Source organism: Hyaena hyaena, unplaced genomic scaffold (assembly GCF_003009895.1).
Source record: "Hyaena hyaena isolate Hyena2069 unplaced genomic scaffold, ASM300989v1 scaffold_563, whole genome shotgun sequence".
Taxonomy (NCBI): domain Eukaryota; kingdom Metazoa; phylum Chordata; class Mammalia; order Carnivora; family Hyaenidae; genus Hyaena; species Hyaena hyaena.
The window spans coordinates 1,206,708-1,227,436 of NW_024081197.1; the positions used below are offsets into that span (position 1 = coordinate 1,206,708).

General features: G+C 33.7%; 1 protein-coding gene across 3 annotated transcripts in view; it reads right to left on the reverse strand.

Annotated features, from left to right (window-relative positions):
• Positions 1–352: 352 nt before the first annotated feature.
• Positions 353–20,729, reverse strand: part of HSPA4L (heat shock protein family A (Hsp70) member 4 like) — a 55,371-nt gene continuing 34,994 nt past the window's right edge. For all 3 annotated transcript variants that reach the window (XM_039256232.1, XM_039256233.1, XM_039256231.1), the window contains exons 14-20: positions 19,552–19,650; positions 17,910–18,047; positions 14,587–14,712; positions 14,185–14,292; positions 11,932–12,051; positions 7,900–8,061; positions 353–5,914 (exon numbers count right to left, since the gene is read on the reverse strand). In XM_039256232.1, the coding sequence (XP_039112163.1) occupies positions 5,723–5,914; positions 7,900–8,061; positions 11,932–12,051; positions 14,185–14,292; positions 14,587–14,712; positions 17,910–18,047; positions 19,552–19,650 (945 nt within the window). In that variant the 3' untranslated portion in view covers positions 353–5,722. The remainder of the gene's footprint in view (positions 5,915–7,899; positions 8,062–11,931; positions 12,052–14,184; positions 14,293–14,586; positions 14,713–17,909; positions 18,048–19,551; positions 19,651–20,729) is intronic.

The window sequence follows — 20,729 nt, forward strand, 5'->3', positions numbered from 1 at the left end:
CCTAAACGACTTGACACATTTTTGTCAGTAGTAGCAATTCTCAAACAGAGGAATTTTAAGTGACTCACTTGGGCATAGAACCCCTCTATGCCTGTTGAAAATTTCTAAAATCTTTAAATTCATTTATTCATGTTTTCTCTTTCAGTATACAGTTAAGTTATTCTCTGACAACACATGCAACATTAACAAAATATTTCCAAAATTAACAGCATCTGAAGGTTTGAAAAATTTGCCCATTTAAAGACCCTCATTAAAGTTTTACAGATGTCTCTGATGACTTGTCCAGAAACCACCATCAAGTCACTGAAGTTCAATATGTGAAAATTAAACCTCAGGTGTGCAAAACACATGGTTCAAGGAGCAAGTAAATGTATTTATTATAATTACATGACTTGACAAGGTGCACTGTCATCCAAAAATGAATTGCATTTATTATCAATTGCTATTTGTTCACTAGTATGAAGATGCCAACTTACATACACAGCAAGTATTTTATATACTTTGATCCTGCCATCTGTAAAACATTATTATGGATGTTTGTGAATCAAATTCATATATATTCATATACCAAATATATATTCCTAGAATGTTACCAGTGTAACATCACAAAACCATTCTCAGGTTGGCTCATTGAAACGGAGGGTCTGTTACATGCAAAAATCAGTTGATTATTTTTATAGACACATCACACTTGGTTATGGTTTCTGCATTGCACTGTTACTCTTTGTACTGAAAATAAACTTGGAAATTAATGTAGTAGTTTTCGTAAAAAACAAAATTATTAGCTAGTAAGAACTGAATCACCAGAAATTGTTGTACACTAATGACTAGAGTCACAGTCACCATAGAAATTATTTTAATAATAGTTGAAGAAAAGAAAAAATGACTTGGATGCCATATTGTTAGAAGTAAAACAATTTGATAATTTCATTAAAAAACTGTTTTTATATACTGTAGTATTAAACAATGGCTTCATCCTACCAAGTATAAAAGGTAACCACTTTTAATGTGAGTCTCCTTCCAAGACATTAAGCCATAGAATTTTACTTCAGGGAAAATAATACAGCACTTTAAAGCATTTCCTAGATTTCCCTACCCTCTAATGACATTTTAACACCTTATTCTGGATGGATCCATATGATTTCAAAAGCATTTTGACTCAAGGTCTTGGAAGCACAGAATTTAGGAAATTCTAAAAAAAAAAAAAACAACAAGGAAAATGCACAGCACATGTATGTAAATCAGAAAGCAACAAACAATGGAAGGTTGCTAACCCTTTAACAACTATTTTTGAATTTTTGACCCTTATTTTGTCACAGTGATATTTATATTAAAAATAAGGAATTTTGGGTTTCTTCATACATAATAATTCACAAAACTGACCTTTTTTCGTCTAGAACTACTTAAAAATATTCTAAGGCAATAATACAAAAGAATCTAGAAGCCATTATTAGATTTTAGAGATACTACATAAGGAAACTTAACACGGCTTTCCAGGTATGAATTTAAGAGTCCAAAAATTCTTCACTGTAAGATTTGGTATTCAGAAGGGGATAAAGGTAATGAAATTAGCTATCAAAGTGATAGGATAGCAGTGTAATTATTTTTACAAATCCGCAAAATGAAAGACGTAAAGAATAAAAAAATCCAAAATATGATGGAGAAAACTAGGATTATTTAAGAGCCTAAAGCTGGATGAGAGAATAAATAAATCTAGATGCATCAGAAAGAATAGGGTCATTTCCAGTTTTAGTTGAATTTCCCTTATCTTTGTACAGGATGGGTCATTTTTAGATTTTCTATATACTTCCTTAATAATCATCCTATAGCTTAGGACAGTAAAATATTCCAAAGCAAAGATTATACTATTAATTTTTGTTATGGTTATGGATTTCGACCTGCTTGACGGACTGAATCAAATGTTCATGATTCAATTTTTTTGATTTGAACATTCCAAGTCTTTAATAATGTATTTTAATAGACATACTTTTTCTTTTAATACTTACTCTAACAATATGCTAGAGGTAGCCTTAGGGATCTGGAAGATGGAAGACCCATTATCACCTAATAGGTACTGACCACTGTGCCACAGACGTTTAAGTTTTCTTCTTCTGAAGTTGCTTCATTTTAACATTCTAAAAAACAATTCCAGGTGCCCTTTAAGGTGTGAAGCAAATACCCTTGAATCAGCAAGAAAAAAACTTAGAACATCTGGCTGTAGTATAAACCCAAGACTGTTTTTTAGGAAACACAGGAGTATATGGAAGAACATTAATTAGTGCATTTAAAATTACAGATGTGAAAGCCAAATAGCAGAAGTTTTTTTGTTCTAGTTAAGAGTTTGGTCTTTGTATTATTAATTTCTGGTACTTTTTTATTGAAAGAAAAGATTATGTGCTTCCTGGAAACTTTTAAATTGGTAAAACCTTGAGAAAAAGTAATTTTAAACCTGCTTTTCTTTTTTGATCAAAAAGTCTGTCTTCTGAAATTGATGGCTTTAAGAAGATTAGTTTGCTAAATGGTAGTTAATAAAACATTGTAAAGTAAGGACATATTAGAATCACATTTTAAGCATCCCTAAATACCTATGATATAGAACTTTAATCAGTGCCATCAGATATTAAATACTGATACAATTAATAATGTCTGTCATTAATTTTATAGAATCAGATATCACAAGGCCAAATTCCATTTCAAACTTTCAAAGTCTGACCACAAAATATTAATTTAGAATTTTAAGTATTTGGTTGTAAAATTCTAAAAGGTGAGAAAGGTGAAGTTATATTTGTCTTGTCACTTAAGAATCACTTCTATGATACTTAAGATCAATGCCAAGGTTTCAACCAAATATCAGCTATTAAAAACAAACAAAAAAAAAATCCTAATGGGAATTCTTATAGGTTTATTACAACTCAAATTTATGAATACAGAGGTTGGGTCAAACTGAAGTCAGCTAATTTGATCACTGTATTTGAAAGCCCATTGTCTTGATAACTTTTCAAAACAGTTCAAGATGTGCTAACTTGGACACAATATTTTAATATATTAAAAATTGAGCCCCAAATTCACTTTAATATAGCTATCTAGAAAATAATCATAAGCCAAGAAACTCTGAGAAATCTTTATTTCCTAAGAAAAGTCTAATTAATTACACTCTTTTAGACTGAGATTATCTGTTTATTCCAAAAGCCCAATTCTTTGGTTTGCTGTTTCTAGTTGTTTTAAACTTAATAATTCTCTATACTGTTAAAGGAATTAAAGCATCACCAACTTTGTTATGTAAGCAGTCTTTTGTTTTTATAATCACAATTGGCTATCAGAGGTGGATTCTGAAACCAAGTGATTTATACTTTTTCACAGAGTGAAAGTATATTTGAATCATTCTGTTTTCTACACACTTACTTCATACTTGATTATAGGAAAACATTCTAATTTTCTGTCTTTTCTAAATAACTTCTAAAATAGTGGCTTTTTATTTTGAAAAAAAAAATTTTTGGTCTAGTATTGCATATGTTTTTGTGCAGATTAAACTGAGCCATACCTTCTACCCAAAACTATTAAGGAGAACATATTTTTCCTTATTAACATATTTGATAAATCATACACAGCTTCTGAAAATATTTAAGCTGGATGAGTAGGAAAGCATACATCTTATCTTTGGATGGATTTAACTTATCAGGTGAAGTGTACTATAATGCAAGAATTGGAACATTATGTATCTGACTAAAACACAACTACATAAACCGATTTAAGAAGAAATGGAAGATGTCAGATATATTAGATAATTCAGATGCAGAAAGGGTTATTTCCACATTTGTTTACAAGTTTGGGAGCTATATAGCTCTTAGCAAAGTGGGTGGAGATTTATTTGTTAACTCAAGAAAAAGCTATGAATTCCCTAATGTGTACTGTAGAAATACTTCTTCATAACTTTGATACTGTTCCTGAAATGAACCTATATATTCCACCTATAAATGAAAAGTAACTGATGCTTTAAAAAGAAAGTAACTATTAGTGGATATTTAATTAGTTCACTTTAAGAGTATTAAGACAAAGGATAAGTTTAAAGACTAGAAGACATTAAAAATATATTGGGTCTATATGATTCTTTTAATGCAAAAATGGGACATCTCCCTCAAAAGGATGAATAAAAATCCCTGCAAAATGCACTGCTCCATATGCTCCCCTTTCAGTGCAGACTACATTGTAGAAACAAAATCTCTCTTAAGAGAACTACTTGTGAGAAATGAGGACTATCCCTAAAGATATTAAACTCTCAATTTTTACTATGTAAGAAAAAGTCATTATTAATTCTTCTTAATATAAAGGTTTAGCTTTGGGAAAAAGTGAGCCTTTCAAAACTTTACCTTAGGTCATTAATCTAGTTGATTGGCATGAAACACAAGTGCCCATGCATGGTCTATGCATCTCGTAGGTTTGAAAAGTCATCTCATACTGCTCCCACACTTAAATGGTTTCAAGCCTCTGGACAGAACTGAACAACGTGAAAAAGTCTGGTGATGAAGCACTAATTGAGTCTTAAAATATCGTAATTTCACAGTCCCTTGTCCCATATGATATATAGAAGAAGCACCAAGACTGGAGCCAAGATCTGAATAGATAATGTAACAGCAGGAACTATAATTTAATCACATATTACACTTATGTAACATTCTATATTTTGCCTGTTGATATGTGTAACATAGTTAAGTTTATTACAAGCATTATTTCCTAAGACTTATGGTATAAGTACTTTTCAAGTATTACCGCTTATTTAATAGTGTTTATCTATTTCTTAATATTACGTAAATCAGTGATAAATGTCTATAATGTAATACATTGTGCCATTTCTCCCAACGCTGTGTTCAGATATTAACAAAATCAATTAAGAAAACCAAAACAACTATTAAAACTGAAACAAAGCTATCAACATCACAGATGAATGTCTGAGTTGGTCAACAGCATTTGCGCCTTAACATGAAGGTATTTTCATCAAAAATGCTTTTTTATCTTTAGACTAGTATTACGTTAGCAGCAGCTGGTCTTCAGGACAAGTAGATCAGAAGTTCCAAGTGAAAATGACACTGAATTACTCTGAGGAAACATCAATCCACATTACTAATAAAAGATGCAAACTGCTGGTGTCACCTTAACATAAAAATTGTGTGTTTCCCTTTCAACATGTGATTTAGTTCATTTATGTGATGACAACACTTTGGAGTTCTCATGGCACACCAGAAAAATTATGTTTTAATATTTAAATTATAACTACAATAACGAGAAAAAAGTCAGTGCCTCAGTGGCTCTAAACCACATCAATTTCAATGTTCTTCAAAATGATGATGCAATTAAATCTATGCTTCTGCAATAGTGCAAAACAGTATCATCTCCTGAATACAGGAGCTGAGGTTTATCCAAGTAGAAGCTTTAAATAAGGTAGATTGTTGCCAACTATATATCAGTCTCGCATGTTTGAGATAACATATATTAGGAAAGCTTAAACTGACTTGTAAATCTATACTCAGCTAAAGCTTCACATAAGCAGCAATGAAAATGAACAGAAGTGCACTCAATAAAAAACACTTTTGAAAACTACTCCAAAAAACAAATGACAAAAAGTGGTTAAGAACAACTGAACATATGTTGTGTGTACCACATGTAAAAGGAAGAATGGACCTCGGTGGTTGCTTGCACTGTCTTTACGTGAAGATGAAATTAAGACTTAGTCCACTTCCATCTCTCCAGAAGATTTAGTATGCTGGGAGCTGTCTTTTGTTGTATCTGGTTTAGTTTCAGTCCCACTCTGTCCATCCATTGGTCCATTGTGTTCACTATTAGCTTTTGCTTTGTCTTCAGGAACCTCTACTTTTGGTTTGGGCTTGTAAATGATGGGGTTACAAAAACTGTCCAGTTCCTAAAGACAAGAAGAAAAGTGATTATATCAAAAATACAACAGAACAAGTTATTATTACTGTTCTAAATTCCACATTAATGTGACATTCCTGAATTTATGTTAGTTTAGTTAGATAGCCAAGTTTCTTCAGATACTTCCATGAAGCATTTACTCCTGGGTTAGTACATATTACTGCTGACAGAGAATTCTTCGATATTTAATAATAGTAATACGCTTTCTATCTAATCTCCTTAAAAACTGTTTCTTCATAATTTAAATACAGTTTACTTGGGAAGAAATAATTTTTAATTTATTCCTTTAAGTTATGCCTGATGCTGTTATGAGAATTCTGTCAAATAACACCTATTTGATAAATTGATATTTACATGAAAACTTTAATAAGTGGAATTATAGAACTATGTTGAAGAAAAGTCATGAGTGTAAATGTAACTTAGTAATTTAAAGTAAATACAATGTATTTCCTCTGTCTTTTCTTTTTAACACAGAAATAAAAGACCATTAAAATCTTTCAAGACCAGTGTCACAAAGATTGGGGGGAATGTTTTACTGGCAAACTGCTCTTACCATACTCTATATTTCATCTGATTAGGAGTAAATTACTGTAGCTTCCTTGCAAAACTTTCTCCAAAGGAAAACATTTTGATTTGAATTAAAATATACCTGTTTTCTTTAAACTTACAAAAAACCTGAAAACACAATAAAGTCAACTAAAATTTCATCTTCTATCGAGTAACATTAACATTTATGTCCATGCACACACACACACATACAAACCTACAAATCTATGAACATGCTAATTTATATAGCGAGATAACTTCACTCGATACGTTGGACTCATCTTTGTATCTAAACACATCCTCTATATCTAAAATTATGTAAATGTTGCAAAGTGTTATACAGATGCTTCCATTTATCTAGTTTCTTACTGACATTTATTTGTTTCCTCCAATGTTTTTTCCTAATTTACCAGGAAGGGTATTTATCTTCCTATACTTGTGTAATGATCAATTTAGGATGAATTCCTAGAATTATGATTTCTGGGTTAAAGGGTATGTACACTCCCATTAAATTTCTATACATATACTGATACAAAAGGTTGAAACAAATTCAACCAAGTTGCTCAAGGAAAACATCCATTTCTGCACACCCCTGACAACTTGTGACAAAGATTATGAATGTAAACAGACAACCATGACCAGTGAAAAGAAAAGATGGATGAAAGGAGAGTTAGGAGGATGAGTTATGTATGTCATCTTTTGTCAATTGCTTCTCTAATGTCTTCATTCATTTTTGTTCTTAAATGATAGTCTTTATTATAAAGTTTGTCCAATGTTTTTCATGGTGTTTTCTATGATAATCTTTGATATTTTCACTAATGTTTAGACTGGAAAATGTATCTCAGAAATAAGATTTTATCATAGAATTTTACAGATTTCAAATGATGTCAAAAACCTACACAGCAAAGTTTTACAATGGAGATTTAGAAGTCCTTTCCAGTCAAGAAAGTCTGACATATTTAACAGTAAGAAGTTGTCACATTGCTTTATTTCACTGTGTAGTACCCTTAAAATTTAAAAATCAGCCTCATGTGACAAAATCAAGGAACAGAGATGTCCCACCTAAAAACCTTCTTTTTGAAAAATTTAAAATTAGCCTTCATTTTTTTTCTAAGTTCTCTTGCAAGCTAATATTGCTTCAAGTATGGCTCCTATTAAAAACGTTTAATGGCCTGGGTGCCTGAACGGCTCAGTCGATTGAGCTTCCGAATCTTGATTTTGGCTCAGGTCATGATCCCAGGGTCATGGGATCAAGGCCCACACTGGGCAATCCATGCTGAGTGTGGAACCTACTTAAGACTGTCTCTCCCTCTCTCTCTCTCCCCGCCTCTGCACCTCTCTCCTGTTTATGTCTGCGCTCTAAAATTAAAAAAGAAAAGAAATGCTTAATGGCTTGAACCCATTAAAAAAAATTTTATAGTTACTTACCTTGGACTTTGCAACTATTTCGGAGACTTTCACCACAGGATCTTGAGTGAGACTTAATTTGTTCTGTGCATTCATCTTACTATTTAACCAACTCATAGCTTCACTAATATATTTTTCAACTTTTTCCACTTCAGCAGGATCCAAATGATCATATCTTTCATCCTATTAAACAAAACCTTTTACTTTGTAACAAATTTTTCAGTAAGCATTTATTAATAATTTCCATTTAAAATATTTAGGCTCTTATTGGATGTATACCTCCCACATACCCAAGTGAAGAAACCACATACAAATTACACAACATTGAGGAGACTGGGAGAAACAAACCAGTGAGGGTTTTTAAAAGGAAAGGCTTTCTGAATAAGTCAGGTTTTAAAAAAAAATGACTAGTGCATAATATTCAAGGGAAAAGTACTTAGTCAAGAAACAAACTGCAGGGAATTCAATTGTTACGGAATAAAGAGAAATAAGGGAAGAAAGCATGGTGCAAGCCAGACAGAAAATTCTAAATATATAAAAGAACATGGTAAGTTCTTGATAAAGAGAAGTACATAATAAAATTATGTCTGAAAAACACAACTACAGCTGCCACATACAGGAAGTAATGTAAGTCATGGTTTAGGATGGTAATCATGAGAAAGAAATGGCAATGCAACATACAGAAAGAGGATCTCCTGATGGATTATAGATGGAACACAGAAAATAAAGGGAAAGAGAATGAAAGAGTACTCCAAAGCCAAAGAACTGGGAGAGTGGTGATGCTGTGTTTTACAATTATAAAGCTTCATCACATATTTCTCTTTTGCTTATAGGATCCCATATTTACATACTTAATCTTGAACCCAGGTTCTGGGTCCCCTTATTTTTCTGAATTCCTTTCTACCTCATGGCTCACATCCTATATTCCTTTCCATTCATCCCTTCATATGAATGTCTTAAAAAATTTCTAGACTGAGGCTTTTCCCTGAAATCCCAACTTTATATCCAGCTTCCAACCTGAATTTCTATTTGTAAAGAATGAAATGATCATCTATGTTTCAAAATCCTGATTACACCCCCCACCTACTCTTCCCATTTTCTCCATCTCAGTAAATAGCAACTTCATCCTTCCAGGCCATATCCTTGGAGTCATTTTTGACTCCTCTGTCACATTTACATAAAATCTATCACCAAATCTTACAATGTACAATGTGCAAACATCTATTCCCCCTTCAATATGCAACCTTCAAGTCTATATCATTTCTAGTGTTATTCTAGTAATGTCTAGTCTGTTTCCACATCCTTTAAAAAATAAATCATGTTATTTCTACGTTCAAAAACCTCCAATGGGGGGCACCACCAACTTCATATCAGGTCACGATCTGATAGTACATGAATTTGAGCACATCAGGATCTCTGCTGTCAGCATAGAGCCCACTTTGGATCCCCTGCCCACCTTCCACCTGCCCCTCCCCTGCTCACCCTTTCTCAAAAATGGATAAACACTAAGCAAAAAACCCACACACCTCCAATCAATGGATTCATATCTCAAAGCCAAACTTTTATGATAGCTTACTAGGCACTAGACTCTAATACCACCCCCAATGTTTTAAGCCACACTGACCTCCTTGCTGTTCCTTCAACACATTTTCCCCTTAAGGTTTGTAAATGCTTTCCCTTTTTCTACAACTCTTTTCTTATAGTTGTCTTACGTCTTGAGCCCTCACTTTCTTTAGTTCTCTCCTAACAGTAGATCATCTGCCCTTCTGACAAATCCCCTCCACCTTTGGTGGTCCCTTACTTTTTCAATAGTCCTTTATCTACTTAAAAATATTTTTAACATTCATTCATTTTTGATAGAGTGTGAATGGGGAAGGAACAAAGAGGGAGGGGGAGACACAGAATCTGAAGTAGGCTCCAGGCTCTGAGCTGTCAGCACAGAGCCTGATGTGGGGCTGGAACTCATGGACTGCAAGATCATAACCTGAGGTGAAGTTGGATGCTTAACTGAGTGAACCATCCAAGCACCTTTCCATCTGACTATTTTAAAGTAACTTATGGGGCGCCTGGGTGGCTTAGTCGGTTAAGCGTCCGACTTTTGCTTAGGTCATGATCTCGGGGTTCGTGGGTTCGAGCCCCGCGTCGGGCTCTGTGCTGACTGCCAGCTCAGAGCCTGGAGCCTGTTTCAGTCTGTGACTCCCTCTCTCTCTGACCCTCCCCGGCTCACGCTGTCTCTCTCTCTCCTAGAATAAATAAAAAACATTTAAAAAAATTTAAAAAAAAAAAAAGGAAAGTAACTTATTTACTGTTTACCTTTCCCTACTAAAGCATATTAGAAACAGGTTCAATGTTTTGTTTGATGCTTGTAGTTCCAGCACCTTGAACTGAAGACAGCACGTAAGAAAAATTCAAAATCCTTCAATGTAAGTGAATGTAAGTCTTGCTTTGGTATCTTAAACCTGCATCCTCAAAGAAGAATGTTAAAGCCTGGGGAACATGAGGCCATGTATTGTATGTGGATGTCCAGTGCCATATTTGAAATATTGGTTCTCATTTGTCTGCTTCCTTCTTAACTTTCCATTATCCTTATATTCTTTGTACATGTATGGAGAGTTTATACACTGACAGTGGTGGACACAGTCACAATCAGTACCTGGCTGCTGCTTTTCAGTTGGCTGGATTGTGATCTTATGTTACAAAATTAACAAATCTATTTGTAAAATAAACAGCCTCTTTGCAGAGTGTAGTGAAAAGCAGCATAGTTGATAGGAGTTTGTATGTTAACTTCAGACTGTTCAAGTTTTAATCCTAACTCCGTCATTTACTACCAGTGTAATTCTTGAAAAGTTCCTTAAGTACTGCTGTTTTCTTATGATATATCCTTATGACAATAAGAGATAATCCATGAAAAGTGTTTAAAATTCACTTTTTGGTGAACTTAAGTTATTAAGATAACCTGCCTGAATCTGGTGCTAGCTCCTTCTCCTGCCTACTGATGCAGTTTTAACTCTAATGATAAAAACTGGGGAAATTATAGTGAATATTTAAAGTAAGGGAGAGCAAACTTGTCCTGAAGGCCAAATCTAACCTGCTGCTTGTGTTTTCCCCTGCATTTTTAAATAAAGTTATTTTGAAACACAGCCATACCCATTCATTTTTGTACTGTATATGGATGCTTTCACACTTCAATGGCAGAGCTGAACAGTTAGCCTATAAAAACCTAAAATATTTACTATTTGTTCATTAAAAAAAAAAGCTTGCTAACCTTGAGTTTAGAGGAAAAAATGGTAAGCTGAATTTTGTCAGATTTTACTGTTATATAAATGATATCTCCTTTTGGATATAACGATATTTAAAGCTTAAGAACAGTGGGCAGGTTAAGGGTATATAGATTTGGGTGTGCATATAAAAGAATAAAGGGTACAGGAGACCACAAATGTCTAACAGACTGGAAGACAAAGAGTAACCAAAAGCAAAAGAGGCCAAAGAACAAAATGAAGTCTAGCACTGTCCAGTCTCCAAGAGGCCTATAATAAAATAAAAGCCCAAGAAAAATTCTTTTTCACTGTATTAGTAATGAAATCCCTAGGAAGAAAATGATAGATTTAGTCACTGGGTTGAAGTGTGGTTTAGAGATTTTAAGAGATTAAAGCCACATATCTGCACTGTATTTTTAAATGTATCAGTACCCTTTCCCAATAATTTTCCAATAAAAATATAGGGGTGTCCGGGTAGCTCAGCTGGTTAAGCGTCTGACTCTTTATTTTAGCTCAGGTCATGATCTCATGGTCCAGAGGATCAAGCCATGCACACGGCTCTGCAGTGACAGCACGGAGCCTGCTTGGGATTCTCTCTCTCCCTCTCCCCCTACTCTCTCTCAAAGTACACAAACATTAAAAAAAAAAAAGTTTTAAGTTTAGAGCACAAGGTCTCTGGAATTTGACAGAAACAACTGCTATAGCTTTGTGGCTGAGAACTTCCAGAATTAACCCATCCCACCATGTACCATGATACACATGCCATCAGCAGCAGCTTGCTCTGTGACTTAAATACCTTGTTTCTGTATGCTTCTATCACTTTCATAACAAGTTGAATCTTTTTTCCCAAGTCGTTTAAAGCTTTTGGTCTCTCTTCATGTTCCATGTACCTCATCTGAATAGGCTGGCCATATTTCTATTAAAATTTTTAAAAGAAAAAGTTATTAACAGAAAACAACTTTTAAGAGAAGACAAGTTTTATTGGACCCTTACATGACGATGAATAATAGGAAAGAAAACTGGCCAGATCAAAACATGTCTTCTCCATTTCCCTTTACACGAGATTAAATTCCACTGGTTATTTCCTTATGCAGTCCAACACAGGGATGCCTAACTAATGATTCAGGTCTTTCATTTACTAACATTACCGCTTCTTGATTCCTGTCAAATCCAAAGGCAACACTTAATTCAAGTTGTGTTAAAAATTTACAAACCTATTAACCATAAGGACAGTATCACATGCATAATTCATTTATTTGAATGAAAGGTTTCAAATACTTCTGTGTATAACTCTGTAAGCATCATGATTCCTGGGATTTCCAGATATTTTCTTTTGAATATTATTCATGTTTAATAATTAAATGGAAATCCTGGATCTATAAGTATAGCACTTAAAACCAAAAAAACAAAACTTTGGCCCCTTACCCCAAGTGCCTGGAATGTTAAAATAGCCTCCTGAATTCTGAGGAAGGGGATGCATTAGAAGGATGAATACCCATTTTCTTGAAGATTGTTTATGTACTTTAAAACACAGCTCATTTTAGATTAATTTTAGATTTTTCAGAGAAGTTATAAAGGAAATAACATAGCATCAAATACCTCTCATTACTTTCCTCTAACATTAGCATTTTATATATCTTATATTACCACAATATATACACTTGTCAAAACTAAGAAACCAACACTGATACACTGAACTCCAGGCTTTAAGTGGATTTCATAATTTTCTGTTCCAGGTCAACATATTGCACTGAGTCTATTTACATCATACTTTTTAATGTAAATGTTTCTGAAAAAGGACCAAGTACTGTATTTTTAAAAGCTACCCCCTTCCCTAATAGTAAGGCCTGTGAAAACTTGTGCAACATTCATTTCTATGGTTACTTATATATTTGGGGTGAAATAGTCCATTTTGAGAACTGCTGGGCTTTTTAGTTATTTCTACTGGCTTCAGCTGCCTGGCTGTTCCTACTACCCAAAATATATACATTGCTCTTAAGGAGATGGAGAGTAACCCCACCACCAAGCTAAAATGTGGTAAAACCTAGTTTTGCTATCATTAAACTCAGGCTGTCTGGTTGCTAATTATTCTGTTTAGAAGTAGTTTACTGGCATGAAGGGAGTTATAACTTCCAAGATATTAGCTTTTACTTTTAAATAACTTCTCTTACACTCCACTCCCCCAATCCTAAAAGGCTGCCTTTCTCAATATTCTAGGAACCCTATCAATGTCATCTATGTGTTTCCCTTGCTACTCATAATGGCTCAGGGACCAGCAGCATCAGAACCTCTTAGAAGCTTGTTAACAAGGCAGTATCATAGGCCCATCACCTCAGATACACCAAATCATAGTCTACACTTCAGTAAAAGCCCATGGTAATTCATGTGAACATTAAAGTACTGCTATGATGCACACTAAGAAGAAAAGACAAATTCCTGTAATCCTTGTAAACTGAATTTAAAAGCATTTTTTTCAATACTTTTGAAAGGGTAGGCAAGCAGACAGAAAGGAGTAATAGTGATTGTTTCTTAAAATCATACCAGTGACTTAGAAAAAGGAGACCTGGTTGCCACATCTCCATATTTCTTTGTGAAAGAAATTTAAATTTCTTCACTGGCCAGGTAGTCCGTATCAGGTGGAATGTGAAAATACAAAAGGCAGTGTATATTCCTCAAAATCAAGGCACAGTGAAGGGGGAGAGAAGCAGAGAAAGGAAAGGGTGTATTCTCCAATGGATAAGAAGGGATCAGGTTCACAAATCACTTCTTAATGACATCTCAGAAATAAATGCCTAATGTAAAAGTGGTTACACTCCAGCCATCTGCTACATATTTATATCTATCATAATAAATATGATTGTATATTATTTGATTTCAATTATATAGCACTACTGGCCTCTAAAAATGCTTTTAAGATTAGAGAACACTTATACATATCTTGCCTCAGTATTTTCTAGTGTATTTATTAAAAATAGACTGTGCTTTTATACCATAACTTTTAGAAGAACGATGTTCTATTCAAAATTAACATGGATTTTAAAAACTTTACCTTTAGTTCTTGAAGCTTATCCACATAAATTTGTTTAGGTTGGTCTTCTCCTTCTTCATAAAGCCAATTTTCTGTATCTTCCAATATTGCAGACAGTTTATTCAAGTCCTAGTTATACATTGAAGAGACACTGTCTGAAATTGCTCTCCTTAGGAGGAAGTTATCAAAGAAGGACAGACTATTTCTTAAGTATAAAAGATTAAATTTCAGATTTCTCTGGCTTTTTATTTTAAACGTGTTTTTCACCATACTTCTGCAATTAGGAGAAATAACTAAGAATCATTACTAAATGTGGCCCAAGGAGATTGACAACAGCAACACATCTGGTATGTTTATTTACATAATTCGTATTAACACTGTCAAACAAATAGTTCTAATAAAAAATACATAATTTAGACTTACTTCTTGAGTGATGAATTTTTCATAGACAGTGCCCAGCTTGTCTCTAAAATCATACACGTATTCTTCAACAGCATTCTTAGCATCATTTCTTTCTTTCTCTAATTTATCTTGCATTATCATCTTCCCCTATTCAAAATGTTCAGATTAGCTGTTATTAAGAATATGCACAAGAGTCATAAGGAAATGCATATCAAAACCACAATAAGATTATCACCTTATACCTATTATCACCATACCAAAATGGCTAGATCAAAAAGACAAGAAATGACAAGTATTGGAGAGGATGTGGAGAAAAAGGAACCCTTGTGCAGTGTTGGTGGGAATGTTAATTGGTGCAGTAACTGTGGGAAACAATAGTATGGAGATTCCTCAAAATATTAAAAATAGAACTACTAAGAACTACTGTATGATCCAATAATTCTATTACTGGGCAGTCAGCCAAAGAAAACAAATACACGAATTCAAAAAGATGTATGCACCCCTATGTTTATTGCAGCATTATTTACAATAACCAAGACAGAAAAAACCCAAGTGTCTGTTGATAAATGAATGGATCAAGATGGTGTGTGTGTGTGTGTGTGTGTGTGTGTGTGTGTGTAGTATTACTCAGCAATAAAAAGGATGAAACCTTGCCATGTGCGACAACATAAATGGACCTAGAGTATATTATGCTAAATGAAATAAGTCAAAGAAAAATACCATATGATTTCACTTGCATGTGGAATCTAAAACACAAAATAAATGAATAAACTAAGAGTAGAAACAGACCCATAAATAGAACTGATGGCTGCCAGAGGGGAGAGAGGTGGGGGGATGGGCAAAAAGTGGGAAAAGGAGTAAGGATACATACTTCAAGTTATGGAATGAGTAAGTGATGGGGATAAAAGGTACAGCACAGAGAATATAGTCAATGGTATAGTAACAGTGACAGGTGACAGCTACACTTGTGATGAGCATACCATGATGTAGAGACTGGTTTAATCACTATGCTGTATGCCTGAAACTAAGGTAGCACTGTGTATCAACTAGACTTCAATTTTAAAAAATGCATTAGGGAAATGCAAACCAAAACCCCTTTATACCTAATGGAATGACTAAATCAAAGACATGAATAGTGTTGGTGAGTATGTAAAGAATTTTAAACCCTTGTACATTGCTGTTGAGAATGTAAAATGGGGCAGCTGTTATGTAAACAGTTTGGTGGTTCCTCAAAAAGCTACAATTAAACAAAAAATTACAGTATGACACAGCAATTTCACTCCTAGGTATATACCCAAAGGAATTGAAAACAGGAGCTCAAAACAGTTATTTGTATGCCAATATTCACTGCAGCATTATTCACAAGAGCCAAAAGGTGGAAACAACTCAGCTGTCCACTAACAGATGAAAGGATGAATGAAATGTATATATAAACAATAAAAATTACTCTATTATAAAAAGGAATAAAGTTATAATTTATGTTACAACATGGATGAATTCTGAAAACATGCTAAGTGCACTAAACCAGATACAAAAGGACAAATATGATTACATTCATAGGAGTTTTCTAGACTACACAAGTTCACAGAGACAAAGTGGATAGAGCTAACTGGAGGATAAGGAAAAGGGAAGAATGGGGGTGGTTATTAATGATTACAGATGTTCTGGGGTTATGAAAAATTTTAGAAAATGGTGGTGGTGGTGGTTACACAAAATTATGAAAGTAATTAATGCCACTGAATTGTACACTTAGTTAAAATGGCATATTTTACTAGTCTAAAAGTAGTGTGTAATGTGTAAATGTGTAGTAATGTGTAATATACCAAAAGTCACTGAATTGTACACTTTGAGTGAATTGTATGGTATGTGAATTATATCTCAATAAAGCTTCTTTACAAACTACACATAGACTATGTCATTATATAGAACCCATACATACTTGGGTTCAATTCCCTGACTCCCCATTTAATAGCTTTGAGATCACAGGAAGGTCACTATACCTCTTTAAGCCTCAGTTTTCTTATCCTAAAACAGAGAGGATACTTCTATCTATCTCTTAGGGCTGTTACTAAGATTGACATCATTCACATAAAAGTTTGGTATAGTGTCTAGCATCTAACTCATGCTGAATAAATGTTAGCTCTTAGGGGATTTACTATAGTGGTTGTGATGCTGAGCTCCGGAGACAGACTACTCAGATCCAACCCAAAGGTTACTTTCTGGCCACTAAATCTGGTGATTTAGTCTACCTCTTCCTGTTTCCTCATCTGTAAAACACAGATCTCTTAACAGTACTTCTACCTCATAGGTTTGTTGTGAGGATTAATTAATATATCAAAGTGTTTAAAGAGGTTAGCAAACATGAGTGTCTTAATTAAAGCAAAGAAATAAATAATCTGAGGATTGTAATACTTGAACAAAATTTTCACTTCAACAGAAACATAGTATTTTAAACAGACTACAGTGCACTGACACTATGAATTTAAAATAAACATTTAAAAACTTAAGAAAAAATTTATACACAAAATTTGCCATAGCTGCACTTCCCTACAATTCATTCCTTTGGGAAGGTAAGTCTCAAAACAGAATTATCCATGGTCTTCAGGAATGCTTGCTTCACATAAATTTCAGCCTTTAATAGTTAATGAATAGACAATATAGGTAGTACTAAAAAGAGCAAGCATTGTAAAGTCAAAATATTTCAAAGATAATTCCTAGAATTATGTGCAGCAAATGGGAGAATATGAGGTACTTCGAAGAAAACTGACCTTTAATGCCTGCCAAGCCTATAGAAATTATGGACCAGTACTTAAATAAAAGTTTTAAAAATAAAATTATTTCTTATACAATTGCTAATCAAGAAACAAAACACTTTTCCTTAAAGGACTATAAAAATTAAACACACAGACATGTAAGGAATTTCAAGAATGACAATAGATCTTAAAAAGTATTAAATGGAAGTCAGAAGATATCTGAATAAAGCCTTGACCTTTAAGAACAATACATTAGAAGAGGGGGGCTGCGAATACTTCCCGTATGATGTCTGCCAGGTGTTACTGTTACAGACACAGTAAAAGCAGGTAAGAATCATTAGTACTGGAATGGTCTTTACAGTGAAGACCACACATGTTTTTCACATAACTATGATGAAAGCTACCCTGTACATAACATTAATACAGCTCAATATTTTATCCAAAATAACGTAGTTCAATGATCTATTTAATAATTCCTTCGGCGTTATGGACTAGATCCCCAAACTTGCGGGGAGGGGAATAATCACTGACTTCTATAAAATTTTTAGAAGATACTACCACTTATTTCAACATCAACTCAGATTTATATACCTCATTTTCAATGTAGCTGTTGAGAAGATCTTGGCCCAATTGTCTGCACAGGCTACTCTGAATAGGTAGATCAATACTCTTGACTTTTCCTTTTTTAATGGTCTGGTTTAATCGGTCTTGTTTGTCTGAGGGAGCTGACTGCAAAAAGAAATGTAAGAGAAGTATAAATTTCTAAAACCAGCTTAAAAACAGATTTAGAAGTGATTTCAGATAAAACAAAAGTAAAATTGAACAAAACTATTACCATTCTACTAAAGACTACTTTAATACAGACCATATTTTATACTGTGTACACTAAATCTTTCTACATAAAAAATAACTGAGATGGAAATGCATTTTAAAATCATAAGATGCTACTTCACACCCACTAGAGATGGCTATAATGGAAAAAAAAAACAAAAAAACAAGAGTTTGTGGATGTGGAGAAACTGGAACCCTCATACATTGCTGACAAGACTGTAAAATATTGAACCATCCATTCTGGAAAACTGCTGGGCAGTTCCTGGGTGATGAAGACGCTGTGAAAATGACTGTGATAATAGCTGCAAGACTGTGAATGTATTGAAAAACCACTTAACTGTATACGTGAATGGACTGATTATATTGATTATATGTAAACTATATCTCAAGCAGTTAAATAACTAAAGCAAAAAAAATTAATTATGTTTTCACTCATATGTGGAATCTGAGGAACTTAGCAGAAGACCATGGGTGAAGGAAAGGGGAAAAAAATAGTTTCAAACAGTGAGGCAAACCATAAGAGACTCTTAAATACAGAGAGTACTGAGGATTGATGAGGGGCGGTGGGGAGGGGGGAAGAGATGATGGGGCACTAAGGAGGGCACTTGTTGGGATGACTGCTGGATGTTGTATGTAAGCAATGAATCATAGGAATATAGCCCAAAACCAAGAGCACACTAAATACACTGTATGTTAGCTAACTTGACAATAAATTACATTAAAAAAATAAACTAAAAAATCTAGAAAAATGGGTTTCAGTTTGTAAATTACTTGAGAGCACAGGATTTAAAATTGAATCTTTATAACCTCTGGGAAAAAAAAATCTATATAACTAACCTACACAGATTAAATTCTCAGTTTAGAAAAATCCGTTGAAGATGGTATTTAGAATACGTTCATGATTGGGTCATGGTCTCTCCCTTTATTAGCAATGACTGCTTGTAGAATAATGACTCTCAATAAAAAAGTTACCCTTAAAATTTTTACTTTCAAAAATGTTTATTTTTGCACAAAGCAAAATATTTTATAATATGTAGCAAAATGCTTTAAGTGGTTAATTCTGAAATGCAAGGTTCTGCCAATTTAAGTTTTCTTCATTTAGCTTACTCCATTTCCTATTTTTCTGGGATTATATGGCTTTTAGTAAGCCATAAGGTTACTGAAAAACACATCTTTTTTCCTACCAAAGAGACAGTTTTACTTCTATTATTAAGGTTCAATCTTTTAAAAATCCTCTATAATAACTTACTGAATTGTATTTGCTCTGGTTGTGTCCTTCTATACTTTTCTACAGCTAAGATTTAAAATAGCAAGTTTATTAAAAGAATGCATTATAAAGTGAACACATTAACTCCAAATATCAATCTCAAAAAGACACCATCATAAAAAGAGTAAAACACACTTTTGTTTTGGTTCCTGTATGATCAATTTCCTCTTCTGGGGTGTGTTCAGCATGGCATTTTTGATGTCCTCCTTCTTCTTGGTCAACTTGCATTTTATCCTGGAAAGAAAATATGTAATTGGTACTATTTGTAGTGTCTTCCTTATTTATTTTTTAATAAATAGCATCTTAGAGCTCAAACCTGCTTTGAAAAGTGTGAACGTAGTAAAGAAGAAGGCTATTTTTCAAATGAGAATACAAATAGATTAACAGGTAAGTAAAATAAAAAACCTATTTAATGCAATGTGAATGAATAGTTTCCTTCACCTTGTAGGCAAATAACTGCAAAATAAATGGAAAATTATTCTTAAGTTAAATTCACCAACCAAAACCCACAAACATAAGCTTACAAAAAAAGAACATTAAAATTGGCATGAAACATGTTTACATGAAAAATGTTTACAAAGGTGAGAAAATAAAGATATAAAATATGTGTATTACATAAACTCAATTATATTTTTTAAATGTAGTAAAATACTCAATGCATTGAAACTGTCAAAGTAGATGTCTCCGAATTATAATGTAAACATCAAAGTTTTTAAAAAATTTTTTTAAATGTTTATTTCTGAGAGAGAGAGAGAGAGAGAGAGCGCGAGCGAGCAGAGGAGGGTCAGAGAGAGGGAGATTCAGAATCTGAAACAGGCTCCAGGCGCTGAGCTGGCAGTCAGCACAGAGCCCGACGCAGGGCTTGAACCCACGAACCATGAGATCATGATCTGAGCCGAAATCAGAGGCTTAACCGACTGAGCCACCCAAGGCGCCCCTGAACCTCAAAGTTTTTTAATGCTAGAAGACAAATTCTCAACCAAGAAGATAGTCAAAATAGACTCTCCTTGGTAAACCTGTTTTAACCTTATTTATGACCTTCTTCCTAACAAGAAGAAAGCTTGAAATTCAGGAAATCAGTATGATTTAAGTTTCCTAATATATCTGGAGTTAAGCAATACAAAATAACCAGAAGGAGATGACGAATCAATTCTTATTTGTGCCAAAGAGAAAAATAAGTTGGGAGATAATTTATACCAGCATTCTTCGTAGTTAAAAGGTCAATTATTTCTGATATTTCACCCGCCACCTCACCTCTAGCCACCTTTCAACTGTATAATTTCCCCCACCCTGATTGAAAAGAGGTGAAAAAA